Consider the following 17,042-nt stretch of genomic DNA (forward strand, 5'->3'; position numbering starts at 1 on the left):
TCTACTGTACAGACGTGAATGTACTTTTCCTTCAGCCTGAGGTTTATTCATTACATTTTTTGGTGTGAACAGGCTTTTACATTTGCTATAAATAGAACTTCTTATATTAAAAACAATCAATCCCTGCTCATATTTAAAAAGTAACTTCAAAAGTAACATTACTTTCACATTACTTTCCATAAAAAGTAAATAAGTAACGTAATTATTTTGATTCAAGATCGATTCAAGATTCGACAGACGATTATCAGAGATTTCTTTTCTCTACACGCCCTTTTTAAGTAACGTAATTAGTTACCTTTTTAGGGACTAACGCAATATTGTAATGCATTTCCTGTAATAAGTAACTTTCCCAAAGGTTTTTTTTTTTTTTTAAGTAAGGGACCTTTTTTCAGAAATTCACAGTGCTGTATTTGCATTAGTATGCAGTGCCTTGTTTAATGAAAGCTGTTTCATACAACTAGTTTATTTTATGATTTAACAATCACTCACCCAACCTTTTCCATACATATTTAAGATGAAAGTTGCATAGATACACTTGTCTGTAATACTAGTTGATAATACTTGGGTGATAGGTGGTGTACTGAACTCACTGTACTTCACATCTATTGTGTGTTTAAATTCAGTCCTTGGCAGACAGACGGCCCAATAACATGCAAGGTCACTAGCATATTTTTCTCACTCAAAATCATGTACAACTGAAAAGATAGACTACATGAACAAAAGATATAGCTAAGTCAGTAATAATGACAAATCCTTACAAAAACATGGCCATGATGTGATAAATAGACATTTGCCTTGTCCAAATAGCCACACTTGTGGTCTTGGCCACTTGAGAGCATGTGTGCGTGACAAGAAATAAGTGCACAAGACTGTCCAGATCTTAAAAACGCCAAAGCGCAGTGCCCTTAACACACACTTAATCAAATCTCGAATAATGCTCTGCATCATGCATCATGTTCTGGAAATAAATTGTTAGATTTTTTGGCAAATGTAAGTTAATGTAAACCTTTGCAATGTAAGTTAAATATGAATAATAATAATAATAATAAGATATTACATATAATTTGGTAGTAAAACAAAGTGCTACACGTTTTATTGCTGCAAAGATTAGTATATTTATTTTGTACAACATTTGGAACTGCTTTTTATCACTTAATTAGAAGCACCACAAATTAAAATTATGTCATGACTACTGAACAGACATTTTGAAGTTGATCATTTAAAATTAAAATAAAGCCATGCAAACACTTGCATTTTAACAAAACTATAAGTGTGTCCCATCAGGTAATGAAAAGTTCTACACGCACTTGTAGTCTTCATTCTCACTTAAACACTTGGGCCAAATACAGGAAATATGTCATACAAGTAGTCAAGTGCAAAGATTGCATGTATGGGTATTTGGACAAGGCATTTCTGTCAGACTCTGTTCCATGTCTTGTGTTGTGTTTTCTTCCCCCACGTGCTCCATATTTATGATTATGCCCATATTTGGCTTTCCTGTTCCTGTTCCCATTTGAGTTCCATTAGTTGCAGCTGTGTCCCATTTAATCTCCCTGTTAATTCCTTGATTAGCTTCTCTACTTAATGCACTTTAATTCAAGTCCAACTAAAGATATTATGAAGTATATTTGATTGTGCTAAAGTCGAACTATTGCAAGTATACTTCAGGTACACTTTAAATATCTTGCATTTAAAGACCAATTGTATTCAAATATCATACAATCCTCATCAATAGTGACATTAAAACACATCTTAGGATAAATAATAAGAAATTAGTTCTCCAAATAAAATTTTATGATCATTTTTATCAGTAAATAAGTGATACGTCAGTAAATATGTTAATATATTTGAATTATACTTAGTATGAAATAAATGTATTTTAAATATATTACTTTTTTCACTATGTACTGTAGAAATATTTTCGAACTATTGAAATATTTTCACTATTGAGAATAGTGACATACTTTATCATTCATCTCTCTACTGTAAGGCATTTTTTTACATCATATGAACCAGATACTGCAAATGCACATTGATTCTCATTGTCTCATCAAACTAACATGTCCATTAAATACTTAATGCCTCAGATGTCAAAACAGGGTGTCATTATGAATGTTTCGAAATTTATGATTCACATTTGTTATATTTTTAAAAGCTTTTCTTTTAAGACCAGTTTCCTTTCACACCTCCCCAAATTACCCATTGATGTGTTAATCGATCATCTGTGGAGATTAATAGTAGACTGGACTTTTAAGATGCTTGAGACAGTAAAAGCAATTGAAGAAAGAGTAAAAATAGTTAAAAGTTCAAAGGTAACTAGAGAAGTAGAACATGTCTTTCAAACTTCTGTCTCCTTTTCCTTCTACCCTTAAACAGATGTCTCTTCAAAAATAAATACAAAACTAGGACACGTGGTAAGTCAGGTGTAGGAAATTATTATGTGTAGGATGAATTTAACAAATTAGGCCAAACATAAATACTTTTCCACTTCTAGTGAACCAAGCGTGAAAGTCTTATATCATCTTGTTTGTACATTGAAAATTACTGTAGGCTTGCCCCAAATGGACATTTTATTGTACAAAAAGTCTTGCGTTTTATTAAAAGCCCCAGCTGGAACCATGTACAGTCCTCAGGCGAAGACAACAGGGGAGTCTGATTTTCTTTTTCTTGGTAGAGCTTTAAAATAAATGTGAGATAGCAGCGATTTCAGAGAAAGAGAAAGAGATGCTCTTGTTTTACTGCGGTGGCAGAATAAACAGACAAATTAGTGAACTGACATGCTGCTTTTACTCTGGGCATATTGAAATATTTATAATCCTTCAAAATGTCATTCACGTTTTCATTTGACAAGTTCACAGATGGAAGATGCACACTTTAGCCCCATCATCATGTCAATCTAACAATCCATTGCAGCTTTGTTGATATAGTGGAGCCTCTGGCCCATACATATTTCTTATTAAATACAGGAAGCATATTTAATCATTGACTTCTTTTATCTTCTGTTGGTACATTTCCTAGCAAACGTTCATTTGAACAGGACAGTGAAATCTGATGGCTGCACAGTTGGATTTTTTATATCTTGGTTTTCTGGTTTTCAAGTTCTACAGCTTCCAACCACGAGTTCACAGACTGAAGGCCTGTTCACAAATGAAAATCATTCTCAGTATTAAAGAATGGCAGAGTCTACACCACAGCTATAAGGATAAAGGCAGAGAGAAATGATATCATGTGAATCACTTCAAGAATTATTATTTTTTTCCCTAGCTGATGAATGATAAAAACATTGGCTACGTTTACATGCAATCGATCCGATTGAGCTCGATCAGGATGAAATTTCGATCGGATTGAAGGGGGTGGTTTATTCCTTTTCTAATATGATTGATAGTGCATGTAAACACTCGATCAGATTGAACCATGAAACTGAAAGAACTACGCATGTGCAATGACGCAGTCATACGTAATTAGTATTTCATGCGGATCGAGCGGCTCTTTCTTTTGAATAAAGTGTTGTATGAATATGTGTCCTGTCTTTATAAAACCTTTCACTATGCAACTGTGTAGTGGAGCAGGACAACCTCCCACGGTCCCACCAGTCCTTGCTTTGGATTCTCATTCACAATCAACCCGTTTTGGGCTTGGGGAGGGGCATTTTTACTGCGTGATAAATATGAGCAGCATGGCATAGTGGTTTATATGTATATTTATCCATAAATGCCCATAAATGGATAAATATTAATTCTACAGTTAAAAACAAATAAAGAAACCGTGTTGAAGAGCGGTTATTATGTGCAAACGGTGATAAACTCTATATATGTGCAGTGCATATTTGTGTCAATTTGAAGCTTGTGACATATAAATGTGCTTTTAAATTAACCCGATCACTCTAATTAGTGTTCATGTAAACATTACCAATGACAGCCAGTCAGAATATATCCTGCTGTAACGAGCTCAATAATTTAAAGCGGCAGATGAGCGAGCACTTAGAATAAACAGACGATATCGTTCACTGGTGTGGACGCTAACATCGTTATCTTTATAGTTATCATTCTTGGTGTAAACAGGGCTTTAATCCTTACCAAAGAGCTTCAGTGAATGTGCGAGGATGGAATACAGAGAGAGTGAAAAAGATCTCTAATCTCTGTAGACTTGGGTTTACTTTAGTGCAATTGAAATTGTGTGGAGTGGTTGCTCTACCATGTAAAAGTCTCAGCTTTTGTCTTGAGTACAGAGTACAAATCAGCTGATCTGTGCATCATTCTCATGGCAAAGATTCAGTTTTTACAAGCAAACACATGTCCCATTGAGTGACAACTAAAACAAGAACCTTTGAACTGTACATATTCCATAGTCTATATTCCTCGATTCAGTCAATATACAACTTGCATTTTTTTATTTTATTTTATTTCTATATTATATATAATAGATTTATAGCTTCATCTTTTATTTACTCATTTCATATAGCTTAACATAAAGAATAAATCAATTTTATGAAATTTATAGTTAGTTCTTTAGTTGAAAAAAAAAGATTATTAGTCATATATTATATGATTATTATTAGTCATAAGATTATATTAGTCATAGAGCTATATTTTATCAACTTTTTTCACAAATCTTTGAATTATTTAAGGCTGATGTGCAGTGAAAAGATGGTTGAAGAGATGCTTTTTTATTGCCCGTGGGTGCACGAATGCATGTTTCACATATGGAGGCTGCAGTCCAGTGAAATGAAACAATCCACATTCTCTCTCTCTCTCTACCTCTTTTTCATATTGTGCCACAAGGGACAGAAGTACTTTTATGAAATAGTTTTTTTTCCCGGCTCTTCTCACACTGAATGTGATTCAAACACAGTTGAAAAGACTAATTGGAAATAATCCACACTCTTTCCATAGCTGTATGACATTGGTCTTTAGGGGTTCATTACTGTATATGTGTATTTGTGAAAGTGGTTCAGCTGTATTTTACTTTAATGTTTATCTGAAGGTTTTAATTTGGGAAAGCCAGTTACTGTTCTCGAAGTCAGATTTTATGCCTTTTATTATCTTTGATACAGTACGTGCAGCAAGTATTGCTTTTGATTTGGTCTCCATTCAATCTAGTCAAGAATATTCAGTCAGAAAGTATTTTCAGATAAGTGATTTAAAATAAGTTCAAGAAAGGAGCTGAAGAAAGGCTTTTTTTTTTCATGTATTGAAAAATGTTGGATTGCTCAGAGACACAAATACTGTCCCCAATATCTTAACACATTAAAATATATAACATTATGGCAAGATTTGTAGAAAAGCACACTAGTCTGCATGTTATTTTGAAAGCAGGGTAATTTGAGAATCCCCTACCACTGTAAAATAAGATTGTTCCATGATGCAGCTGACCAAGAAAATAGCATTTGATGGAAACCATGACACATAATTCAACTTATTAGCATCACTATTATTAGTGGAAGAAAATGTGTCCAGTTGGTATCATAATAACCCTCTCTAAAGAATTTCAATATTGCATTTCTCAAGATTAGGAAAGAAAGATTAGCGATATCCGTCCTCTGGTGAATAATGTGCCAGTGCGCTCAGATGTGGCTCAGCAGTAATGAGCTCAATAATGCAAAAATATATAAACACAGCCCCAGGGTTCAAACCGACCGCTGCTGTCCTTGGATCAGAGAGATCAGAGAGTGGAAATGCCCTGTGTAATGTGATTTGTCATAGATAGCGAATGAGTCCAAGGGCACAAGAGCAGAACGAAGACTGAACAATTTCTTCCTCTTATAAGATACTATAGGGCTGTGAGTGATCAACTGAAAATTCAGGATATATTTATATATTTGGCCATTAAGTTTCTTAAAGAGAGATTGATTCGATTAGTTTCATGATTCTTCCTGATTTAAACTTCAGTGTCCAAAATGCTGTTAGATTTGATAAGTTTGATTTATTTTTGATAATCATTAGGAACTAATATTTTTAAAAGACTGAGTCAATAATAAAGCTCTTAAATACATAAACCCCTGGTTTCACAGACAGGGCTTAAGACTAGTCCTAGACTAAAATGTAAGTCTGAGCTGTTTCCACTGAAATAAACTTGAACTGACTGATCTTAAAAATATATTAGTGCCTTTTTAGTTTTAAGATGCACATCGGTAATGTTTTTTTTCTAAGCATGTTTATAAAAATTACTTAAATGTCCTAATTGATCTATGGTCTAATCCTGGCTTAGTCTAAGCCCTGTCTGTGAAACCGGGCCAAAGAGAGTTTAATTAGATTAACTTTATGATCCTTAAACTTAATTAGCAAAACAAAATCCAATCAGAGTTGGTGTGTTTAATTTTCTGAGAATTATTTTGAATGAATAAATTCAAAACTTTCATTCAATAATTAAGCTCTTAAATACCTCAAGAGAGTTTAAGTAGCTTTATGATCCTTAATTGGTAAAAAAAAAAAATTCAATCAGAGTTGGTAAGTTTGATTCATTTCTATTAATCATTTCAAATGCATTGATTAAAATCATGTTTAATGTGTAATGTAAACATGATTACATGTTATTTTACTGATTTAAACTTCAGGAGCCAAAATGCTGTTTAGAGTTGGTGATTTCGGTCCATTTCAGTCAATCATTTCAACAAATAATTTAAAAATTTCAGTAATTCAGCTCTCAAATAATTTATTTGATAATTCAGAAATGTTCATGCAAGTCCCCACTTGTTTTGGTATTATTAACTAAACTAAAATAAATTAAAACTTTTATAACTAAACTGAAGTAATTTCCAGTAACTGAAAAAAAAAAAAAAAAATAGAAATGTGGGCTTAATTAGCTAATTTTTTCAAATTTTTTTATAAATAACAAACATGACAAAAGCACATCAAATTATTAAATGTAAAACAAAATAGATAAGTATAATGACAAAAAGCAAATCAAATTATTAAATGTAAAAAAATAAGCTAATTCAAAATAGCAATAAATACTAAAATTGTATTAAATAATACTCAAATAACAATGCCCGTTATATTTACCCAATTGTCTTATATTGAAATTTTTACTTATATATGTAGATAATTATTGCTGTGTATTACTATGTATTTTATAGTTTTATTGGACCATATAAATTTGCAATTACATTTAGTAAAACAGTGTCTTAGTTATGTTTATTAACTACATTGTTAAAGTGTTTTACTTCTTGAATTAAACAATTTGAATGTAACTGGCTCAACTTGACTCTTTGATTGAAATCATACTTATTCAAGATTCAGGATTTTAAGTTTTTTTGACAAGTCACATACATAAAACCTACACATCTATTTGAAAAATCAACAAATGATCACACATCCAGTCATCAGAGCCTCAGTTCAAAGGCATCAGTTCAACAGGAGCAAAACTCACTGTAAGGTTGGAGCACTTTTCAAAGGCAACCTTTTCTCCTCATTCTAAAACTTCTCTCATTTGCTCACTATTTCATGTTTGCGAAAAAGGGAAGCAGGAGACCCTGTGCACAGCAGCTGACCTCCCGTTGTTTGGGAGACACAATGGGATAATTGGAGCCTTGGGCTGGAAACTAGTTGAGAAACAGCAAGGTTTTACTGACAGGTTTAGTCTGACATATGTCTCACTTAGCGCTTCATACTCCTGACACAATACAAGCTTATTACTACATATTTCTGCTCCTAATTAAACCTCACTAATATGATCTAATTACCGCTCTGCCCATGAGGAAGTGAGGTTAATTTTATTTTCCTAAATAAAGACTAAACGCAGTCTAGTTAATCACCCTGGCCTACAAAGTGGAAGTCTAAGTGATCATCCATTATTTAACTTGGCTTAAACCGCATGTGTTGTGATAATTGGAGGTGCTGAGGGTTCATCCAGGCAAAACTTATTAGCACACTAATTAGTTAAGTCAGCATTACCACCGGGGGTTTCTGTGTGTCTCTTTGTTGGAATTTCCAGTCATGCTCATCTCCGTGTTAAATGTCTTTCACCTTGTCTGATTTATCGCATCTTTGCTGCGTAATTTTTGATTCGTGACTGGTCTGTTGTTAGTAATGACAGGACTGTGTTGTCATTGTGTTACTGCTATCATAACAGTACATATGTTTCCAGTCGCATGCTACCGTACTGCTATTATTATTTCTGCATTGTGAAGGATGTATACTATGCATTAGAGCTGTAAACAACAACTATTTTAATATTTGATTCATTTGTTGACTGTGTCTATGATAAACTGAACAATTAATTTTTTCCATATTGAAGTCTATCATTTGTGCTGTATCGTGTGCTGAAATAATAAAAAGTAATATAAAAGTCAGTTCAGATTAAATTGCAGTTTAATGACTACAGCAACTTTCAGTCACTTCATTAATTTGCTTAAAATGCTCACAATGTAAGAATATAACTGTAAAAAATTAGTTTTTGTCATAGAAATATGCGTAGTGCAAAGACCTTAATAATTGCTAATAAAACTTGTTGATTATAATCATTATGGATTATGCCAATTTAAAAAAATGAATTACCATACTTTATCCCACAATGCATTGTGCTTCACTTTTTCTTATTTTCTAGTGATAGGTGTTATCACTGAGGATTTTGTGACTTTTTGTTACTTTTTTTATTATTAGTGGACTAACGTTGAAAAGTTTAAACATGAAATTGGATTTCACAGTTTTTTTTTTTGCAAGAAAATAAATGAACAGTGCTTGCTGAAAAGGTTTCACATTTCAGTTTAAAATGCTTATTAGGGCTGCATGGTTTGGGGTTTTAAAATTGTCAAAATTTTCTTTAAAAAAAACAGATCAGCAAATCAGAAGATCCTTCCTCAGAGGAATCTTCCGGGGAGGGGCTGTTGCGAGGAGCACTAGTTTGGGGAACCAGGTCTGAGGGGGCCAATATGGCACCACAAGCAAAACCTGCTCCTTGTCCTCCATAACCTTGCACAGCATATGTGTAAGAAGGATCACTGGGGGAAACGCATATTTGCGAGGCCCCGCAACCAGCTGTGTGCCGATGTGTCCATGCCAAGTGCTCCCTCGGTCAGGGAGTAGAACACCTGGCAGTGAGAGGTCACTGGAGAGGAAAACAGGTCTACCTGAGCAGCTCCGTAACATCTCCAAATCAGCTGGACCATATGGGGATGGAGTCGCCACTTTCCCGGGAGCGTAGCTCGCAACAGCTCGTCAGCAATACAGTTAAGCAGGCCCGGAATGTGAATGGCATGAAGTGACCTCAGGGAGCGCAGACCACTTTGTCGGTTGATGTACGCAACGGTTGCTGTGTTGTCTGTTCAGACCAGTCTTTCCTTGCCTCTTAAGTGCCCTTTGAGATGCTCCAAGGCAAGACACACTGCTAGTTGTTATACTGCTAGGCAATTGATATGCCAGTGCAGATGGGGGCCCATCCATACCCCCAAAACTGTGTGCTCATCAGCCGGGGGTGAAGGCATCCGTGTTGAACCACAGCATGCCTGGAGTCCTGTTCCAGGGTGTAACTTGGACCTGGTGAGTGCCGTGCTTCCACGCCAACCTCGGGACACGGCTATGATGTCAATTCTTAAGCGGTCTGATATGCAATAGTCTTAGTGGTGTAAGTGCCGCTGCATCTCCTATATGCCCAAGGAGCCTCTAAAATAGTTTCTGTGGGACTGCTGTCCTGCCCCTTGAACTAATTCAAGCAGGTTAACACCTACCACGCATGTTCCTCTGTGAGGCGTGCTGCTGTTCGACCGAATCCAAATCCATACTGAGAAAAGAGATCCTCTGCATCGGGGAGAGTTTGTTCTTTTCCCAAGTGCCGCCTCTGCGACTTTCGTGAAGACACGGGGAGACAGGGACAGCCCAAAGGGCAGGACCTTGTACTGATTTACCTATCCTTGCAAACTGCAGAAATGGTCTGTAGCACAAAAGGATCAACACATGAAACTATGTGTCCTTCAGGACGATCACTGCAAACCAATCTCAGGGACGGACTCGCTCGGTGGGGCAGCGAGGTGGAATGCAGGGACCCAACTCAGGCGGCTTGTGAACAGACCAAAGAGGGGTCTGAGTGTGCAGTGCAATGCTTACCTGGTTCCACAGGTTGGCAGAATCGCCCAGTGCTGTCGGCTGGCGAAGGAGGAGGACGAGTGAGGTCTGGGGAAGGGAGAGGTGCCTTCACCATCCATCAAAGAGAAGCTTCCTCCCTCACTGGGTCACCTGTCCCGGGATCTCTCGCTCTTCTGCTCGCTGCTAGATTTGAAGGGGGGCAGGATGGGTTGGGCAGCCTGTCTATGCCCAGCTCCATGGTAGAAGCAAGGGCAGCCACCACGATGAGCTCTAGATCGCAGCAGAGACAACGGAGCTTTGAGGAAACAGAGCCTGGCTCGCAGCTCCGAGATGGTCATATTCCCGCAACGGGAACATGATTCATCTGCGAATGCCACCTCAGCTTGTTTAATGCCCAGACACCCGAGGCAGTGATCGTGGCCATCACCTGGTGCCAGGTAACGACCACATCCAGAAACACACAGGTGAAACGGCATCTTTAAACAAACGATCCGTTGTCTAAACAAAGATGCACCGTGTAACCTCTTTTAGAGAAATTTCTCTTTTAGTGCTGAGGCACACAGGGGACTTGCCACTTGCAGAGGGGGGTGGGGGTGGTGGGCTTAGTTCAGCCTAAAGTGCACAACCCTTAAAAACAAAATTATAAAAAAGTATAGTTAAACATTCCTAAGGTCTGAGATTATTTTTCAGCAATTTGCAGCAATGAAGTAGTGCCAAGTTTTTCAACCATGTTAGTGTGCCATACCACTTCAAAGTTGTTTTAAAGGTCATTTCAGCCTGCAGCAGCAAAAGAACCAAAACCCACAATGACATTGACCAAGCAAGTATTATTTTGTGTAGTTATTCAACAGTCTGTATTCAGTTATTCCTTATAAAATCTTTTCCAAACACAGCCAACAACAAATATGTCATCTATGTTGCATTGCAATCCTTCTGAATTAAAAGGTCAAGGTCAAAGTTTGCCAATTGAATGCTGATTTCAGTTGCACAGTGCAAGGAAATAAATGGCATCTATTATGCTAAGTCTGTTTTTAGCATTCTAGAGTGTGCATCTGCTCCCAGCTCTTGTCTTGAGTGTCTTGAAGTGCTTGCTATTTTGTAAGGATTCTTCATTCCATACATTACAGGGCCCTAAAGTCTAGATAAGGTTAGATAAGATAGGTTATTCAAAAACAAAGTCTATCATTGGCCTACAGTCCACAATAATGCATTTTGCAATCTGTCTGTGGTATATTTGACATTTCCAGGTATTTGCAAAACCATTCACTAACTAATAAATATGTATGCTCATTAATATTTAATGAGTTACTGGACACTCTCGGAAGGTTACCCATCAACATCTGCATGACCCAAATTAATATGCACGCAGTATGCTTTAATTTTGCATTGGAGCGTACATACTTAATGCTGTTTTAAATGGAGCAGAATGCACAGTTGAAACATTATTTGCATTTAAGGTCAGATGTATTATGGAGTTTTGATGACATATCAATCCATTAATTTTATCGGTGCGGTTCAATAATTTTCCACATACACACCCAAGTAATTTTCAATGGCTGTTCAGCCCTTTAGAGCCCTGCATAGGCTGTTGTATCTCAGGGAAAGAACTCACTGAAAACACTTGAAGCCTCACCAGAAGTTCATTTCAATTGTGAGTCTGGGGTACAGCTTGTGTCAGCCAGTTTGACTACAAGAAAATCAAAGCTCATCCTCAGGCAGCTCAAACGTAGTCTTGCAATGGTGGTAAAATCTGCCATTTTTAGTTTTCTGAGGTTTTAAACATAAAATTTGTCCGTATAACTAAAAAACAGATTGCATTACGTTTGCAATTTTTCTCTCTTTCTGAGAGCTTCTTCCTGAAGAATCTGCTACTTGCGCATTGTTTGCAGAAACTATGAAACCTATGTCCCATTTTTCTGTTCAGAAAACATTTAAGTGATCATTGTTTTTGTGTGTATGACTTTTCTCCCGTGGCTCACAAAATCAGTATGTTCAAGCTGCACTTTCCATATAATAAAAGTGTCCATTGGAATAAGCTGCATCAACTTACCCTTAGAAAAATGACAAACATGCCATTCACTGTGTGTGTGTGTGTGTGTGTGTATATATATACATACATAGATAGAAAGTTTTTATCCATGAAGATTCTTATTTTCAGAAAATGCAGCATCCCTTTTTGTACTCATTTCAGCAATTAATTACTTCAATATTTGTATGAAAAGATGTCTTCAAGTTGACTCACTGGACAGTATAGCTGTTATTCCCATGATTTCTGAAAGAACCTTAGTTGAACTTGGGCATAATTGAGATAATGATGATTGTGCTTAATACATATTGTTAATTAGTATTCACAGTGGTTTGTTTAATCCATTTAAGACAAAGTGTTCATGACAGCAAGGTCACTTGAGCTGAGTAAATTCAGTGGTCTCAACTCTAATTAACATCTTAACAAAGATGGCACACAATGTGCTGCCATATTTCGATTTCTGACTTTCTTAACTGATAGCTGACAAATCATCCAGTACTGCTTCACAAACTATTTTTTGACCATGCATGAGTGTTTCATTTTATACAAAATTGCATGTGGCTGAATTGGTGTGTCTGTATTATTATCCTGACACTTTTATATAATCAGATGTATCTTTAATTAACGTTTATCTCTGTGGGTCATTGACAAATAGGATAAAGAAAATGGGGGAAAAAAACTAGTTTAGCTAATTTTTTAGAAATGTGCCCTTTGTACTCATTGGATTCACGTGGTTTTGAGAAACTTACATTTACATCTTTTATGTTTACATTTATTAACTAAATAGAAAAGGGAAAAAATATTGTGTTGTGTAACCAACAGGGATTTTTTCCCCCCTTGCATTTGAATACATAGTAGTGTACTATGCTTGTCGCAGCAATCAATTCAAAGTAGTGGACCAATTTTGGTAAACACAGGTGCATCTCAATAAATTAGAATGCCATTGAAAAGTTAATTTATTTCAGTAATTCAACTCAAATTGTGATTTAAATAAATTCAATGCACTATCTCAACAAATTAGAATACTTCATAAAACCAATAAAAAAAAACATTTTTAGTGAATTGTTGGCCTTCTGGACATATGTTAATTTACTGTACATGTAGGGGCTCCTTTTGTTTTATTTGCTGCCTTAGTTTGGCGTGGTATGGAGGTGATCAGTTTGTGGCACTTTCTTTGACAGTGACCTTCAGCTCATCTGCATTTTTTGGTCTCTTGTTTCTCATTTTCCTCTTGACAATACAGGTCTGATGAGTTTTTCTGGCCAGTCAAGCACACCAACACCATGGTTATTTAATCAACTTTTGGTGCTTTTGGCAGCCAAATCCTGCTGGAAAATGAAATCAGCATCTTCAAAAAGCTTCGTCAACAGAAGGAAGCATGCGATGCTCCAAAATTTCTTGGTAAACGGGTGCAGTGACTTGGACCAATACCAGCAGATGACATTGCACCCCGAATCATCATGGAAACTTAACACAACTTCAAGCAACTTGGCCTATGAGCTTCTCCACCCTCCCTTCAGACTCTAGGACCTTGGTTTTTCAAATGAAATACAAAACTTGCTTTCATCTGAAAAGAGGACTTTGGACCACTGGGCAATACTCCAGTTCTTCTACTCTTTAACCCAAGTAAGATGCCTTTGATATGTTGTTCAGGAGTGGCTTAACAAGAGGAATACAACTGTAACCAAATTCCTTGACACGTCTGTGTGTGGTGGCTTGCCTTGACCCCAGCCTTAGTCCATTACTTGTAAAGTTCAGGCTGTGGTTCTCTCAGTTGATTATGCATCTTTTTCTTTCACACTTTTTCCTTCCTCTCAACTTTCTGTTAACATGCTTGGATACAGCACTCTGTGAACAGCCAGCTTCTTTGGCAATGAATGTTTGTGACTTCAGATCAGCAGTTTTCCCCATGATTGTGTAGCCTAGTGAACCAAACTGAGAGACCATTTTGAAGGCTAGGGAAATCTTTGCAGGTGATATTCTAATTTATATTCTATTTTGTTGAGATAATGAATTGGTGGGTTTTGTTAAATGTGAGCCAAAACCATCACAATTAGTGAAAGTGAAAGTGACGAAAGTGAAGTGACATTCAGCCAAGTATGGTGACCCATACTCAGAATTCGTGCTCTGCATTTAACCCATCCGAAGTGCACACACACAGAGCAGTGAACACACAAACACACTGTGAACACACACCTGGAGCAGTGGGCAGCCATTTATGCGGCAGTTGGGGGTTAAAGAACCAAAGACTTCAGTCTGAGCGCATTGAATTTATTTAATACTCAACTTTCACAATTTGAATTGAATCACTTAAATAAATGAACTAATATATATATAGAATATTATTATTATTATTATTATTATTATTATTATTACCAAAATTGGTACATGTGTGTGTGTGTGTGTGTGTATATATATATATATATATATATATATATATAGCGCAACATATGACATTCTGTAAGGGATAAAAAAAAATATTAATTGTTTTTGTTCTTTATTTCTCAGAAAACCCTAACATTTATTAACGTTCTGCTCGCAGAGAATATTACAATTATTTTCTTTAATCTAGAAATTATGAAATATCTCTACAAAAAAGGCATAATGTCATTGACCCCTGTATCAGTACTTAGCAGAACCTCATGTTTGTGTACTGTAGTAATCGTCTTATGTCTTGTTTGTTCCCACAGAATGAATATACATGTCCCAGACCGTTACCTGGAGCTTGGATTGGAGACATACCCACCATACACTGAAGGGACTGTTTTGTTCCTCAAAATAATCCACCGGCGGGTGGATTTGTGCCTACCTGCATTTCATCTGTCGCATCAATCTTTTTCTCATGATACCATTCATGCTTTCAGTGCTTCTTTAATGGATTCTGGTGGATAGTCTTCAGTCAGACACTGCAAACGGACATCTGAGAGACAGTGGGAACAGATGCATATTTTACTAAAACATTTGGATGCCTCACTTTGTTCTTTAATGCACCTGAATGGGTCAGGTTTATTTGGGAAGCCTTCGGTGGAACATACCAATGAAAGTTATCCAGCCTTTGATGAATCGCCCAGCGTCATTTGACGTTTGTGTGGACCTGTACATAAACTACAAACTTTGTTAATATACCCTTGGATTTAAAACAGAACTTGCCCTTTCCTTTGTTATTTAATGTATATCCTTGGAAAGTTTGTGTAAAATGACTGAGTTAAAACCTTTATCTTTGTTGCCTAATACTGGATTTGTTATGCTTTACGTTTCTGCAAACACCTCTGTACAGTTTAATTTGAAGAGATTCTCAAGTTTACCTGCCCTTCATAACAGTAATAAACTTCATACTGTTATACTGCGTTATTTAAACAAGACCTGTGATCTCACTGACTATGCTAACACTGTTTGAAATGTTTGAGTGTACATATGTAGTCTCATTTTATAGGAGTGTTTAAGGAAATTTCAAGATCTGAATATAAAGAAAGTGTTTTAAGTCCTAGTTTAAAGACAAAGTTTTGATATTTGTTCAGGTTCCACCAGCCCCTCTATCTTCAAATAGTGCAACTTGAAAGTGTCATTTATTTATATGCATTTTAATTTAATAATTATATTTTATAACCAAACTGTATAAATTGAACGTCACCAAGTTCTGTTTTATAATGAGAACATTGTCAAAATCAATCGTGAGAAATATACATTTGTCAAATGGAAATTAGTATTGATCAACTTGTTAATTTTTTATGCATTTATTATTACTTTATTTAACAATATGGATTTTCCTGTAAAAACAAAAACGGAGTTTATTTTTCACTAGTTGAATATTTCATGTAGCTCATTGGTACATACCAATTAAAATAAACAACTGTAATGCAGTACAATTAAGCTTTAATTAAAAAAAAAAAAAGTATAATTACGATTATTTCTGAAGTTATATTTATAACCGCAATTAATCCCTGAAATAACTAAGGTAAGTAGTTGTTTTTGTTTACCAATGCTGTATTTATTTAATATAAATATTCTGAATTATTATTGCAATTTAAAAGAACAATTTTCTATTTCAATATGTTTTAAAATGTAATGTATTCCTGTGATTGCAAAGCTGAATTTCCCTGTTTAATCAGAAAAAGTAAATGTGTTTCTGTTATAGAGCTTATTTGGCCAAGTCTGAGTCTCAAAACTTTGTTGAACTAAAGGGGCTGTTCATATTGGCCATGATTTGCAGTGACAAAATCACCGTAAGTCATTCCCTTTAAATAAGAGCTGGCAGTTTTTGCCAGCACTGGTGACGATGTAGGCAATATTCTCATTTGTGATTAGTTTTCAAAATCTACAGCCAATTCCACACTCCCAGCAGCATAGTCTACAAGCGACCAGCAGTACTGCAACCTTCAGCTATGAAAATCTCTCATTGTGAACAAGTTAGTAAAAGAAAGTTCAAGCTACTTGGCTGCATCCGCACGCTCAAGGAAATGTCTTTCCTTGTATCTCCTCTTTTAGATGCTGTCAGATCAATATTGGCCTCATAACCCTGAAGGAGTGCCTCTCCGATTTGTGCCAACCCTGCCCTCTCCAAAAAAACAAAGCTCTGGATATTCAAACCTCATTCTGGCATGTCATAATTAGTGCTTAACATGCTATTTCTCAAGAGGGGGTTAACATGAGGAGTTTGCCCTGTGTCGAGTCCTCCAGGAACACGTCAAGCTGTCTGATATGAGGTCCAGATGGCAAATTAGCTCCGGTGTTTTCCTACAGTGTTGTATCTCCCCCTTCTCTCTATCTTGCCTGCCGAGGCGACAGCTTAACAGACACAGCACTGTGTTCGACCAAACTCCCCCCATGAATTATTCATAGGCCCCCATCCCTTATCGTTTGGAAAGGAGTCTTGACATTTCGCCCAGTCAACAGCCTCCTACTGGAAGAGTGCTGTGTTCAGAGGACCCGACTGCATCCAGTTATTGGCTGTTGTGTGCTCTATTAACCCCAATCATGAAACCCCAAGAGTGCACAGG

The 17,042-nt window shown here is 36.3% G+C and overlaps 1 protein-coding gene across 2 annotated transcripts in view; it reads left to right on the top strand.

The window, feature by feature from the left end:
- The window catches only part of LOC132127597 (leucine-rich repeat transmembrane neuronal protein 4-like), a 38,338-nt gene extending 22,208 nt beyond the window's left edge, over positions 1–16,130 (top strand). The window contains exon 3 of one of the 2 annotated variants that reach the window (XR_009427554.1): positions 14,736–16,130. Coding sequence is in view for 1 of the 2 variants with exons in the window: in XM_059539531.1 (XP_059395514.1) it covers positions 14,736–14,801 (66 nt within the window). In the remaining variant the exon portion in view is untranslated. The remainder of the gene's footprint in view (positions 1–14,735) is intronic. The other variant, XM_059539531.1, reaches the window with a different exon arrangement.
- Positions 16,131–17,042: the final 912 nt, after the last annotated feature.

Source organism: Carassius carassius, chromosome 45 (assembly GCF_963082965.1).
Source record: "Carassius carassius chromosome 45, fCarCar2.1, whole genome shotgun sequence".
Classification (NCBI taxonomy): domain Eukaryota; kingdom Metazoa; phylum Chordata; class Actinopteri; order Cypriniformes; family Cyprinidae; genus Carassius; species Carassius carassius.